Source organism: Astatotilapia calliptera, chromosome 5, assembly GCF_964374335.1.
Source record: "Astatotilapia calliptera chromosome 5, fAstCal68.1, whole genome shotgun sequence".
Lineage (NCBI taxonomy): Eukaryota > Metazoa > Chordata > Actinopteri > Cichliformes > Cichlidae > Astatotilapia > Astatotilapia calliptera.
Genome location: NC_137426.1, coordinates 19,849,084 through 19,863,175, shown reverse-complemented (window position 1 = coordinate 19,863,175; position 14,092 = coordinate 19,849,084). Strand labels below are relative to the sequence as shown.

Here is a 14,092-nt window from a genome sequence, read left to right as displayed (position 1 = left end):
AGAAACGGGAGCTGGAAGCATGTAAATATAATAATAATCACTGCAGCCAAGAAGAGTGCCTGACAAGCCCAGTTCTAAGTATGCTATTAAGACTCGACTGTAGGCTACACCGTGTTCGTGTTTTCCTCCGAAACAATAAGTTCCGTTGGAGCAGCCTTTCAACGCCTCTCTCTGTCTCTCGCAAGCAAAGTTGACCCAGATAACAAAGTAAAGCTATTTTTCATCTATGAGCCCAACACGGAACCGGACGTATTAGCCAGAGGTCCCTTTACTATGGTTAGGAGCCGCGGACCTCCAGTAATAGTAATAAATCACACAGAAATAGTACATTCATGTAGTTGTAAAAAGCACGATAATATATTAAGTAATCCAAAGTATTCAGAATACGTTACTCTCATTGAGTAACGTAACGGAATACGTTACAAAATACATTTTGGGGCATATATTCTGTAATCTGTAGTGGAATACATTTTAAAAGTAACCTTTCCAACACCCTACACTGGCTGCATTAAAGCGTGTATTGACAAAGTCAACCTCTTATTTTGAAAGCTTCCGGTTATGTTCAGCTTACCATGCTGCTGTTGATAAGTGCTGCTGTTGATAAGTGCTGTTGTCATGCGCGAAGGAAATATTGTTTATTTACAATTATTCTGCGCAAGACTGTGATATTACGCAATACCAACTTTAAGTGTGCAGACTGTAGTTATTATTTTATTGTATGACACTCGGTGAAGATTATGTCCAAACATTGCAGCATGTTAATATTTAATTCTTCAGCTCTTTATTTCTGTACTAAATGTGTTATGTTATCATGAAGAAAATTAGGTGTGGCGCCTTCCCTCTTGCAGATGAGCTAATGTGCTTAAAATTAGTATGTCTTCAAACAGGTTCATCCTAATGTACCCCACAGTTTCCATGTGCAGAGATAATGACCTCATGAAAGCTGCTATTCAGCTCTGAACCAGTTTTCCAAGAAAACAAGCTCAAATCAACTCAGTTTCCTATGAGATACAAAAGCAGCAGAACGCACAGCTGAATGCTTCCGAGTAGAGCGCATTCCCGGAAAACACCAACACGCACGCACACACCCACACACACATGCTGCACACATACACATACAACCAGCTGACCTCTGCTGCTGAACTGTGACCCCTGCTGCTGCTTTCCTGCATGACTTTTATCACCAACACATGTGCACAATTAAAGGGAAAGAAATGAGGACACACACACTAGAAAATACAGAAAACATTTTATTGTAGAACCATTGTAAAAGAACAGCCCTCATTTGATCCTAGTCAGAGCTCAATCAGGTCACTGATGAAGGCAACTGTAAATAATGTGGATGAGTTTGTGTCTGCTAAAGCGTGGTCTGTGGGCACAGCACATGCCTGGGTAGTGTACTGTAAAGGATACTCCACCCTGGAGCAAAGAAATTCATGTAACTTCCCCCACAGATCTTGATGAGCTGAACTAATTATTAGTCAGGCGATCAAAGAAGATGGAAATAAAAAGGCAGGAGAAGAGTGGAGAGTAAAAGAAAATTTTAACCCTTAACCCCCCCCCCCCCCCCCAGCTTTATTCTGGAGACCAGCAGACTAGTCCAGTTCATACTGTATACAACAACACAGATATGGTTTAACTGGCAGCTCATTATAGTCTGCACTGTTTCCAATGGTCAGCAGGGGGCGACAGAGAGCCGAATGAGAAAATGACCTCACTGCTCTCTTGATCTGCAGCCACTGATGAGATTTTGATCTTGATTGCTAGTTTCCAGTAAGCTTTGAAACAACACGTTGCTCATAGTCACATGCAGAGTAAAACAGTCGATAAAGCAGAATATGCTGTAGGGAGTAGTTACCCTGTGATCGACAAGTTAGTCGATCAGATGAGTGTGGAATATCCTCTCAGACTGACACATCTAGATTTTTTTAAAACCCTACAAAACAAGACAGCAGCAGCTGAGACTTTGAAGTGAAATGACCAATGTCAGAGAGGCTACCCCCAACAGTTACAGTACTATGTAAAAATCTCGAGCCAACCCCCTTTTCTTTATATTTTGCTTGGAAATTGGTGTATCTAAATTTGAAATGTGCAATCATACACGGAAATGGGGTATATAAATGGTAAATGGCCTGTATTTGTATAGCGCTTTACTAGTCCCTAAGGACTCCAAAGCACTTCACACAACCAGTCATCCACACACTGGTGATGGCAAGCTACATTGTAGTCACAGCCACCCTGAGGCGCACTGACAGAGGCAAGGCCGGACACTGGCGCCACCGGGCCCTCTGACCACCACCAGTAGGTGGCGGGTGAAGTATCTCGCCCAAGGACACAACAACCGAGACTGTCCAAGCCGGGGCTCGAACCAGCAATTTTCCGATTACAAGGCGAACTCCCAACTCTTGAGCCACAATCGCCCTGATACATAAGGCAAAAACAATGTCTGTATGATTATAATGCGCTTGAAAGTCAATAATTTATGTGACCAACTTCGAAAATCTTCAGCACAGTCTAAACTCTAGTATTTTCTTTTCTGTATTTTCTTTAAGTAGTATTCAGAAATAGTTCTGGAGGACATTTAGCTTTTTTCTTTGTTGGTTGCCTTTTGTTCTGTTCTCTATCAACATCATCACACAATGCTTTAATAATTATCAGGTCTGGGCTCTGGAGAGGCCAATCCATGACTGGCAGTGATCCACTGTGTTTTTCTATTGAGGTATGCTTTTACTGCATCTCTGGTGTTTCTGGGATTCATTTTGACAACATCTACAACACCATTGGCTGAAATACACCCCTGAACCATGACAGAGCCTCCACCATGTTTTACAGATGGCTGTAGACCCTTAGCTGTTGTACTTCTCTCCCGACCTCCTCTCTACATCTGTTGCATCCAATTTCATTATGCATGTCCAATAACAATAAACATAATGCTGTTCATTACTACGTATCAATAATTTGAACAAAATATTACACTTACATTCATCACTCCATTAGACCTGTTGTCACTGATTTTTGTCCAGTTCTTGTGTAATGTGGCATATGTCAGCCTTTTCTCCCTGTGTCCCTTCCTTAAGAATCCTTTCTTGATGCCCGTCCCTCCACTGAGAGCATTTGTGATGAGGTTTTAGTGAACAGTAGAAGGGTTAGCTGAAGGGCCAGATGCATTTCTCAGGTCATGTTTCAGGTCTTTGTTGGATTTTTTCCCACTTCTTCAGGACATGAATTTCAGAGACTGTTCATCTGCTGTTGATAGTTTTAAAGAAGTTTTTAAGCCACGTTTATCCTCCACTTGTTCCGCTTTATCAGCGTTTTTACAGACACACTGCACACTATGTTGAGATAAGCCAAGATCTTGGCTAAAAGCTATTTGAGCTGACGTCTTTCATAGATTTGAACTAAAGAAATCAGTTCTTTGTTGTTGTAAAACAAAACTGTTTTACTCCTTAAGTTTTTTGAATTATATATTTGAATGATTCAAATGATTCATAGGTCAGTGTTAAGAGTTTTAACAAATAAGTAAAAAAAAAAAATCTCCTGAAAATGGTCAAGGACTGGACGCAAAATAACTGAAAAAGCATTCAGTATTGAGAGAAAAAAAACAAACTATAAAAGACCTGCAGAAAGCCTGACTCCTTCCAACCAAAATCTAAAGAAATGACGTGTGGCCCAAGACTTTTACATGTTATTGTATGTTGCTATTGTCTATTTTTAGAGCTTTACACAGAGATGAGGCTGCACAGTGAAAACCTACAATGCAATGTAAGTTTTATAATGTCTGCTGCATGATTTAAAATGACTTTTAACAAGAATTTACAGTTTCATGATGATGATGCATCCCCTTTAAAAAAAATGATTAGATTAAGAGACATGAATAAATTCAAATCAAATAACAAGTCAATTCTTAGATATCGTGTTGTGTGCTTGTGTTATGCAAATGTGTGTAATGTCTAATTTTCTTCCCCGTTTTCTCCAGCACCCTTGATGAGGCGTTTGTTGCCCCTTTTCCCTCCCGGGCCACGGGGCTTGACAAATGCCTGCTTTAAAGTGTGCTCCATGGGGTGCACCTCCTCATACAGGAAGTCTTCTGTCAGACCATCACCACTGTCTATCTCCATCTAAGCAGGTATGGAGAGTAGACAGTCATTAGACAGTTTACACAGTGACAGTGGTACTACAGATTTTTTTTCACCGTCTCTGTGGGAGAGCTGTACCTTTTTAGTGACTTCCAGCTGGTAGTCTCTCTCCACCTCGTCCAGTAGCCTGTTCTTACAGCTGGAGTATAACATCCGCTCCTTGATGCTACAGGTGTACCCAGGCATCGAGTATATAAACACTGAAACATAGATGAAGCTGATCTGTTGATATTTTCTGCCTCACACAATCAGCTTCACTAGCTACTTCACTACTTTCTGTTATAGATGACGTACTGTGCTGATTTCCTCATTTGTACATAAGCATCATTCATGACATGAAAATGCGCAAGACCATAGTGGGTCTTAAGTAAAAAGAGACACAGGCCTAGATAGCTGCAAACGTTACATATTGTAGATCCGACTGGAACATCCTATAATTAAGCACACATGAGGCTAACCCCACACTGCTTTTCAGAGTAACTAACTGAATAATTCCAGCTCATTTGTTCAGTATAAAAATCACTTGTACAAAAGGTTCAAACTAGATTAACAGCTTGGCAGCTGATTATATAAAACAAACAATGTTTTTAAATAGGTTTCGCATGAAAAGGAGACACACAAGCTTATATCTCCTCTGTCACTGTCAATGGTAATTCATTTACATGTGTACTGGAACAAAACAGGCGTTCATTTGCAGCTGTTATGGAGACTGGACTAGTCAAGTCCAAGTTAACACTCAAATCTTTTTAGCTTTTTGGCCCAGCCGCTGACAGAAATAGCTGCTATATCTGTAGCTCGGTCATCAATGTTCATAATTCTAACTGTTTGTGTCTGCTTATTGGTGCTGGCTTTATCAGAGCTTCTTCACAGCTGCCTGTTACTTGAAATCAGGCCAGTGAAAGCAGGGAACATAAACAACAGAACCAAACAGCGAGGCGAAAGATGATAAAATCCCCCACAGACCTGAGGAAACTGCAGAGTTCACATTATACAGCAAATGTGATTTGTCAGTATCTATAGAAACACTTATTTGTGAAGTGAATAAGCTGAGCGGTGCAGTGTTCTTGATGGTAATTCAGTGCCCTTTTTATATGTGTATTGTGCACACTTGTTAATTATTTTTGTAATATTTTTGTAATTTTTATTTTCGTGTTTACAATCAATCAATCAATCAATCAAGCAGGCAGGCAGGCAGGCAGGCAGGCAGGCAGGCAGGCATATAGGTAGTAGTTGTAGATGAGTTGGCATGCAAACTATGGGGGACCAAAGCAATAACAAGGACATTTTTGGTGTAGCACCCACTTTGCGACCAGTTTTACCCAGCAACCACTCAGCAGCCACTCAACAACCAACCTGTCGGAGAGTATGCATTTTTTCCCAGCCTCCTGGAGAACTGACCAGTCTCTAGACCTGTGTGACTGAGGCCTAACTAAACTTGCTAGTGTTAGCTAAAAGAAATTCACCTGGATGACCTCAAAGCTTCAAAATAATGGTCCCCAAACCAATTGATGATGTCACAATAGCTAAAGCCAGTCTTTATGTACAGTTTAACTTGTGGTTGGCAAACCACATGGTGTCACTCAACAAGAATTAGAAGAAGTTAGGAGAGACTAACATCCTGAAAAAAGTGGAGGTGATGATAGTTAAAACAATATGTGTGAACTCTGTAAGCTACTTTCATTGCCCTTCACTTTTATAGCACCAAATTAGTGCTTTACAAGTCACAGACAGTGCGTGAGGAACTCAGTGAGTTTTTACTGACCCAGAGCTTCCTCCTGCTGGCCCTGATGGGAATGTTTGAAGATGAAAAAGTGGTATCTAGGTGAATCTGTGGGAATCCTGTAGGGAAGTTCGTGGATTTCTGTAGGTTTAGTGTGAACCAGCTCGATGGTCTCTCTGTCTACATCCAGCCTCTGCAACACAACATACGCAAGCAAATGTAATTACTTTTGAGGGGTCAAGTCACGTGCAGTTAGTTTCACTGGCAAAAACACACCCTTAGATGTTGTTATCAAATATATGTTGTATACTTTTTACTGTATACATGTAAATATTCACTGTTTAATGAGCTATAAATGTTTTCTATGGGGGCTCACCAGCTGGATATAGTTGATGCGTTTATGCTTGAGTTGCTGCAGAGCTCGTTTGGCCTCTTCTTGTAAAGGAAACGCAAGACCCTGAAGAGTCTGTGCCCGTTTGTCCAAGCCAAACTCCATTGTTACCTTCAGGGGAGGGAAAAACATATTTGCACTGCTTCTTCCTCACATGAAATGCAACTAAATCAGCCAAAAAAACAAAATCAAAAAACAATCTATGTCTATGCCGAAGACTTCACAAACCCTTGCTCTCGCTGTCGGAGTCCCAATTCGTCTGCGTTCATCCTGCAGACAAAAGAAACAGTATTGAAATCACTATACAATAAAGTTTTAACATAAACATACTTGAATTCTTTTATCATAATGAAAACAAAATCAACATACCCACACAACTTTATCCTGCAAGGAAAACACACACAGGATGAGCACAGATAACTCACGTACCTATAAGAGTCATATAGCTTTGACAGCCTGTCTGTACCTCTGTGATTTTAATTCGTTGTAACTCCTGCTCAGCTGCTGTGAGAGGAGCTGGGGAGGAGCAGGAGGACCTGTGGCGAAGGTATCCCTGGAAACACACGTCTTCCTAGAAACACAGAGACACCAATGGGTTGGTTGTGAGTGGCAGTCCATCAGTTATTATGCAGGAAGGACCATACTGACCTCCACCGTCCCAAATACTTCGTCTTTGATGTGACCTCCTCCAAACTCTTTCTTCAGTGTGGCACGAGTCGCTGCATACACCATCTTCTGCCTCACCTGGAGAACACCAGGACAGACACAGCGACAAAAAACCTTCACACAGTTTTACTGGTTTTCTGTAGCAGTGGTTCTTTTCAAAAATAAAGTATTTGTGAGCGGGGAAAAACAGCCTGTATAACTGAGTTTGATTACAATTTGTAATTAAACATCCATCCATTCACTTCCGCTTATCCTTTTCAGGGTCGCGGGGGGCGATGGAGCCTATCCCAGCTGTCATAGGGCGAAAGGCGGGGTATACCCTGGACAGGTCACCAGTCTGTCGCAGGGCTAACACATAGGGACAGACAACCATTCACACTCACATTGACACCTAGTGGCAATTTGGATTATCCAATTAACCTATCCCCACAAGCTGCGTGTCTTTGGACGGTGGGAGGAAGCCAGAGTACCCGGAGAGAACCCACGCAAACACGGGGAGAACATGCAAACTCCACACAATTGGAATTGAACTCAGGACCTTCTTGCTGTGCGGCAACAGTGCTAACCACCGTGCCACCGTGCTGCCATTCTCACCTGGAGAACACCAGGACAGACACAGCGTGGTTCTTTTCAAAAATAAAGTATTTGTGAGCGGGGAAAAACAGCCTGTATAACTGAGTTTGATTACAATTTGTAATTAAAGAAAAAGAAAAAAGAAATCTATTACTAAACGGTGTCATTTTTATTGTCACGCAATAATAATAATAAAATGATATTATAATTGTTTTTTTCTAACAAGTTCTAGTTACATTGTTAGAAAAAGTAGTTTCTTCTTCACTAGCAAGGGCAACTTGAGCGATCAAACTCTTTTCCATTGTTTTGATTTGATCAGAGTTAATGTGGGGGAGAGGTCCTGCACTAGCATGTGGGATTTGTTTTCTGTTTTCAGCTGTTTTTCTTACTGAACTAATTATAGTGTAATTTGTTTAGGAATAATACATGATTTTTATTCTTATTATCATATTATTTTTATTTGATCATTTTATTAGCATTTTATTATTATTTTTATTATGATTAATTTTTAGAAATTAAAAAATGTTAAAAAATTAAGATAAAAGTGAAACATTTCCTGCAGCACTCCAAAGTGATGGTGTGGGCAATATTGCACACATCCTGTCTATGTATGGAAGCTTGTTTCTGCCACTGGAAAAAAATCACATCCATAAGACAAAATGTACCAACCTGTTATTATATAATAATTTTGGGATAATAACCTACAAATCTGACATATGTATGGCATTTCAAACAGTTATATTCAGCATGTGCAGAGGCTGTTTTTACATGAATTTGCTACAAAGTCTTTCTGTGCTCAATTTAAATTTGAGATTAAGATGTTGGCTCACAACCACGATCACATTAAATCAGAAACTGTAAATGTAAATAAAATCTAAAGATGATTATTTGTATATATATATTTAAGTAAAAAGTAATAGTTTGATTTTATTCTCTAAAAAGAGAATAAAATCAGACAGCCTTTCTCTTACTTTTTAGATGATCTCTGAGCTGTTTTTTTCCTTTTTAAGACATAAATTGCTGTTAACTATGTTAAATAAAACAGAATTGAAAACAAAATGTAAAAACAAACTAAAAAACATAATATCTCTGATTCTAATATTTTTGGAGAAGGCAACAACACATCAGATATGTTACAGATCTTAAATTATATTTTTAAAAAAATCTATTTTCAATGTGTGTTCACTAACAATAAGCATAAACTGATTTTAGCCTCAACTTAAACTAATATTAAGACATTTTTGCCACTAAACATGAAGTTATTTTGATTTTTCCACAGGACACTGTCCTACTTTTATGTCAGTCTACAGTGATGGTTTCGTAAATGTGCTGCACACATACTGGTGATTGGTCAGGTGACCATGCGATGAAGATCCACTCATAACCCTGCGCGTTCTTGGAGTCCAGGCGGTAGAGGATGTAGCAAGGCTCTAGAGGCGTGAGCAAAGGAAGCAGGAACTGGTCATAATCCTTGTCCCAGCTCCGGGCTGGCTCTTTGTATGAATGTAGCACCAATTCCTCTGCAGAGAGAAAAGAGTGAACAAAGTCAAGATTTGGAGATGTTTAATGAAAGCTCACTTATATCAAATACTGTAAAATGCCACAAATATTCCATTTTTACCGTTTCTGATAATAATCTTCAGGATTCTGATGGCACCTCCCCTCGCTCGGGCCAAAAAATCTTTCAGCTCAGATGTTGCTTAAGTAACCAGATATAAGGCAGACAAGTCAAAACTGAGGATGGGTGGTTGAAAGCCAGTGAGACAGAGCTGACCAAGTAACAACCTGAAACTCTACTTCAGGGAAAAAATTTGATCCACTGCCAGACGGTCACACCATCACCTGCAGTGACTCAGAGAGCAAACATGTGCCCCCCAAGAATCACTGAAGGATCTGATCGACCATCGTCGATAAATCCCCCAATTTGAAAAGCCTAAGGACAGAGCGTCATCACAGAAAACTCAAACTTTGGCTGTTTGTTATGTACTTTCCTTCTCTCTTGCCATGGTTACCAAACACAGCGCTCTCATTAATGATGCAAGATCAGGTGAGAAAGGTGAGAGAGGTTCGCTTCCGTCAGCCTGCCCACCTTCATGCTCCGATTACCAAAAGCCATAACACACATAAAAAGCAATGTATGCATGAGATTCAACTATAAGAGCCTGAATGTGCTAAACATTGTTAGCACTGACATCACAAAGGTGAAGAGAAATTTTAAATGACTAAGAACAGATTAAAAATGTTAGCACATACTTTTATAATAACACAGGATAAATTAGCCTAAAGAAGCTAAGCGATCACTTGAGAACAATCTTTAATTTTTTTTTGCAGAAAAACATCAGAAGATGTGAAGATGTGTTATTAGCAGCAGTGTAGCTCAGAGTCTGTTAATAAAAAAGCATTTAAAAAGCTTTTCAAACTGAGCTCAGGGAAAACTGGGATAAAACTTAAAGGCACAGTTTACATTAAAAAAAATAAACAACTTACCAATAATTCCAGTTTGGTGAGACATCTTTTGGCAGTAAGTTTTCACCGCTTCACACTCCTCTCATCCAACAAGGACCAGGTCCAGGTCACAGTGTGTCCTTGCTCTTCTTGCTCAGCAGGTAGGCTGAGCTGATGGCAGACGGAGGGACCCACGCGCACCAGTGACATAAACGCCTTGAGGGTGACTCAGGAGCTTCCTAACACTTGAAATACAATCTGCGGAACTGTGGCTGATGAGTAATAACGTGCCTGTCAGGGGATATGCCACCCTCACCACTGATCTAAAACTCTTTGCGTATCGATGACCACAACTTTAATAGTCTCGGCGGGGGAGCGTCTCGCAGGTCACATACTGTCCTGTACTGTAACCTGCGGGAGGGCTCTGCAGAAACCCACCACACATGATGTCGGGGGTCAGTGCCACATTTTCAGATGCTGCCACATGTAATGGCAACTGATAACTCGATCAGAGAGTGGCTGATCAGCTGCAGCAGACGCATGATCTCAAATTCCAGCCACCTGGTCACAGAAATGTGACACCAAGCAAGAATCTGACCGCAACACTTCAACATTGTTTCCTGGACTAAGAATTTAGATGGTGGGGGCCTCGGGTGTTCACAGTATATTTTGATCTGCAAGGTTAGCTCCAAAAGCCAATGAAAGGGTGAACAGGGAGAATAGAGCAGCTACATAAAGCAACCTTAAGTGTTAAAACACGAGAATATGAGGTTTCTGATGAGAAGACAGAAGAGGTGTAAACTGAAGAGATCCAAACATTAAGTGTCCCTGAATGGTCTGAACAAAAGGATGTAGGAACTAACAAACTCACCAAAGTAACACACACACACACACACACACACACACACACACACACACACACACACACACACACACACACACACACACACACACACACACGCACAGAGGTGGGTGAGAGAAATATTAGTGTGTACCTGTGAGGTTACCTGTGATAGGATCATCCATTATTCACTCAGTGGTGAGTACAGAACCCAAGCATCTATACATTATTTAACACAGCACCCCCCCCCCCCCCTCCTCGACTTCAGAAAGACACAGTTAATGTGCAAAAAAAAAAAAAAATGACCCACTTATAAAAACAGAAAAAAGCTGAGTGCACTTCTCTCACAGAATAATAAAGTAAAAACACAAATATCTGTTTGCGTCTCTTCTCCCACTGCACTTTATGTACTCATAAAAAGCTCTGTGTATTTTACTGTATATAATAACATTTGTAGATCTTATATAATTTTACCTTTTTTGTACACAAGTTTTCTTTTTTTTGTTTTATTTTTCGAGTATGTCTCTAAATCTCTTTTTCTTCCTGTCCCTCATGTGGCTGAGTTTCCCCAGTGTGGGATTAATAACATCCAAAATTATTACTATAGTGCTGTATGATCACTGTTAAACTCTCCAATATGAACATCAAATAAACATCGACAGAAGGATTTAAAAAAAAAAAAAAGAAAATTAATTTTTTATGTAATGCAATACTTAATTATAAAACAGCAAGTTTTGGGATCTTATTATTATTTCTATTATTACTCTTTACTTTAGAGAAAGTTTGATCTTACTAGAAGTAAGAATTATTGGTAGTAGTATATAGAATTGTTTATATATCTTTCCAATTATGGTTTGATTATTTCTTGGTTTCATAAAAAAATGGGGGCCAAGGACTCCTTAGAAAGGGAGAAAAGAACCATATCAGAGTTTTCACTGGTCCAAAGACAGTAAGAAAGAGAAGAGCAGACATAATAACTTGGCATGGCTGTTTAACAACTCATTAAAGCAAATAACTAATCAGCTAATTCAATAGCAGCTACTGCATTCAAGCTCTTAGAGATGGTCAAGATGATCGGATCAACTTTTTACATCCAAGAGATGAAGAGAGCATCTCTGAACTCACAACACATTGAACCCTGAAGCAGATGGGCTACAGCACCAGAAGACCACACCAGCTATCACTCTGGGAAGAAAAGAAAACTCTGAATATGGACTGAAGCTTCAATTCACTCAAATTCACCAAAATTGGTCGATAGAAGTTTGAAAAAGTCTTGTCTGGTTTGATTTCTGCTGTAACATTCATGCTACATTGTGTCAGTGGTTCAGGCAGGTGATATAATGGTATGGTAGATATTTTCTGGACACACTTTGGGCTTCTTATTGGCCCTTGTGTAAATGCCAAAGCCTGTGTGAGTATCGTTGCTGACCATGTCCATCCGTTTATGACAATAGTTTACCCATCTCCTTCTTCCAGCAGAATAATGCACCATGTCATAGATCTCAAATATGCCTCAAAGTGGTTTCTTGAATATGACAGTGAGTTCACTGTACTCAGATGGCTTCCATAGTCACCTGATCTCAGTCCATTAGAGCATTGGGATGTGATGAAATGGGAGATTCTCTTCATGTATGTGCAGTTAATACACTGCAGCACCTGTGTGACACCAATATGGACAAAATCTATAAAGAATGTTTGCAGCACCTTCCTGAATCTATGACACAAAGAATGAATGCAGTTCTGAGGAAAAGTTGGTCCAAACTGGTACCAGCAAAGTGTACCTAATAAATTGTCTAATGAGATACATTTGTTCTTGTCAGATGGAGAGTTGTCCCTGCGTCTCTGCTGAGACATGAAGAGATGTATACATAAAAATACAACTAAAACACTGAAACAGACTTCAGTTCAGTCCATCCACCCGTCAGTTATGCACTCTTTCTGATAACATTTCCCCTTTTGAATTCAAATAAATAAAAAACTTTAACTATCACAGTTAACCAAAATACAATTTTTTCAGGGTTAAATTTCATGTTGGACTGCATGCAGCAAATATTACTTTGTATTATTCATTTAAATATTCTCCCAAAATATAATGCTGTGAATGGGGGAATCCTTCAACTACACACACACATGCTTTCCTGACTTACATTAATAAGTTTACTTTGCTTGGAAATGAAGAACATATGTTTTTTAATAGCTTATAAAAAACATTGTTAACTGTTAAGTCACTGTTGATTGTAGTGGTTATTTTTTAGTCCTGTAACTTTCAATCAAGTAACAATACAGGAAACAATGACATTACTTCAGCAGTAGAAGGAGGGAGTCCCCTAAACCAGAGGTCATTTGCACGACTTTGGTACTCAAGGTGAGAGCTGCTTTGGTGCTTCAGGACCTGGATGACTTTTAATGAATGCGAACATAAATTCTGCTCTCTACCAGAAAATCCTGAGGGAGAATGTCTGGCCATCAGTTTGTGCCATGAAGCTGAAGCTCACTTGAGTTACGCAGCAGGACAATGATCCTAAAAGACAATTAAGATAACAACTGTCTAATAATTGATCATATGTTGCTTGTGTTTGGTCTTTGAAAGGCTTCTGAGATTGAGGAGTCCTGGGGTCTGTTTGCTGCACTGAATGGAAATGATGACACTTTGGCCACCTCTCAAAATCCTCTCTACCTTGATTCAGAGTCTACTAACATGATTTTTGATAGAGGTATTTTAATTTTAAGAACCTACCTCAGCTAATTTGCCTCTTGTTTGGGCTGCTAATGTTTTACACTTGGACTACTCTAAAGGTAATAACATGTTCATAATAATATAATCACACACTAACACACACATACACACCCACCCAAGATAATGTGCAATAGTACAGGGCAGGTATGTGCGCCACAAGTTGACTGGCCAACGAATCATCACTGTTATCACCAGTTGGTACCAGACTTACTAGTCGTTTAATCTAATTTATAAAATTTTTATTGATATCCATTGCTGGTAAATTATTGTGTCCTAAATGTGATGCAGCCATCTGTGATCAGTGTTGAAGAACGCCATAAATCTGTTCATCTAGGCCTGATCTTTTTGTTAACACTATTGGATTGGTAAACACAAACAGAAAACCCAGGCAGCTTTCAGATGTGAGTGAGTTTATTAGGGAGGTGAAATAAACAGAAATGCAGTGGGCATGAAACAGAACCTGAGGAAAGCCTAAACTGGAAACAACTAATAACAACAGACTCGAAAGGGAGATGCAGGGAAACTCAAGGAGACCACGCAGGGAAGTACACAGGTTGACGAAGGGAAATAACACAGACAAACC

The 14,092-nt window shown here is 39.7% G+C and overlaps 1 protein-coding gene across 1 annotated transcript; it reads right to left on the bottom strand.

Moving 5' to 3' along the window:
• Positions 1–1,568: 1,568 nt before the first annotated feature.
• Positions 1,569–9,391, bottom strand: twf2b (twinfilin actin-binding protein 2b). The gene is given in 11 exon segments (XM_080301512.1): positions 1,569–4,118; positions 4,215–4,336; positions 5,899–6,049; positions 6,233–6,358; positions 6,476–6,517; positions 6,617–6,631; positions 6,714–6,818; positions 6,896–6,991; positions 8,828–9,006; positions 9,108–9,220; positions 9,372–9,391. Coding segments are annotated over 11 exon segments (1,137 nt in total). The 3' UTR covers positions 1,569–3,950.
• Positions 9,392–14,092: the final 4,701 nt, after the last annotated feature.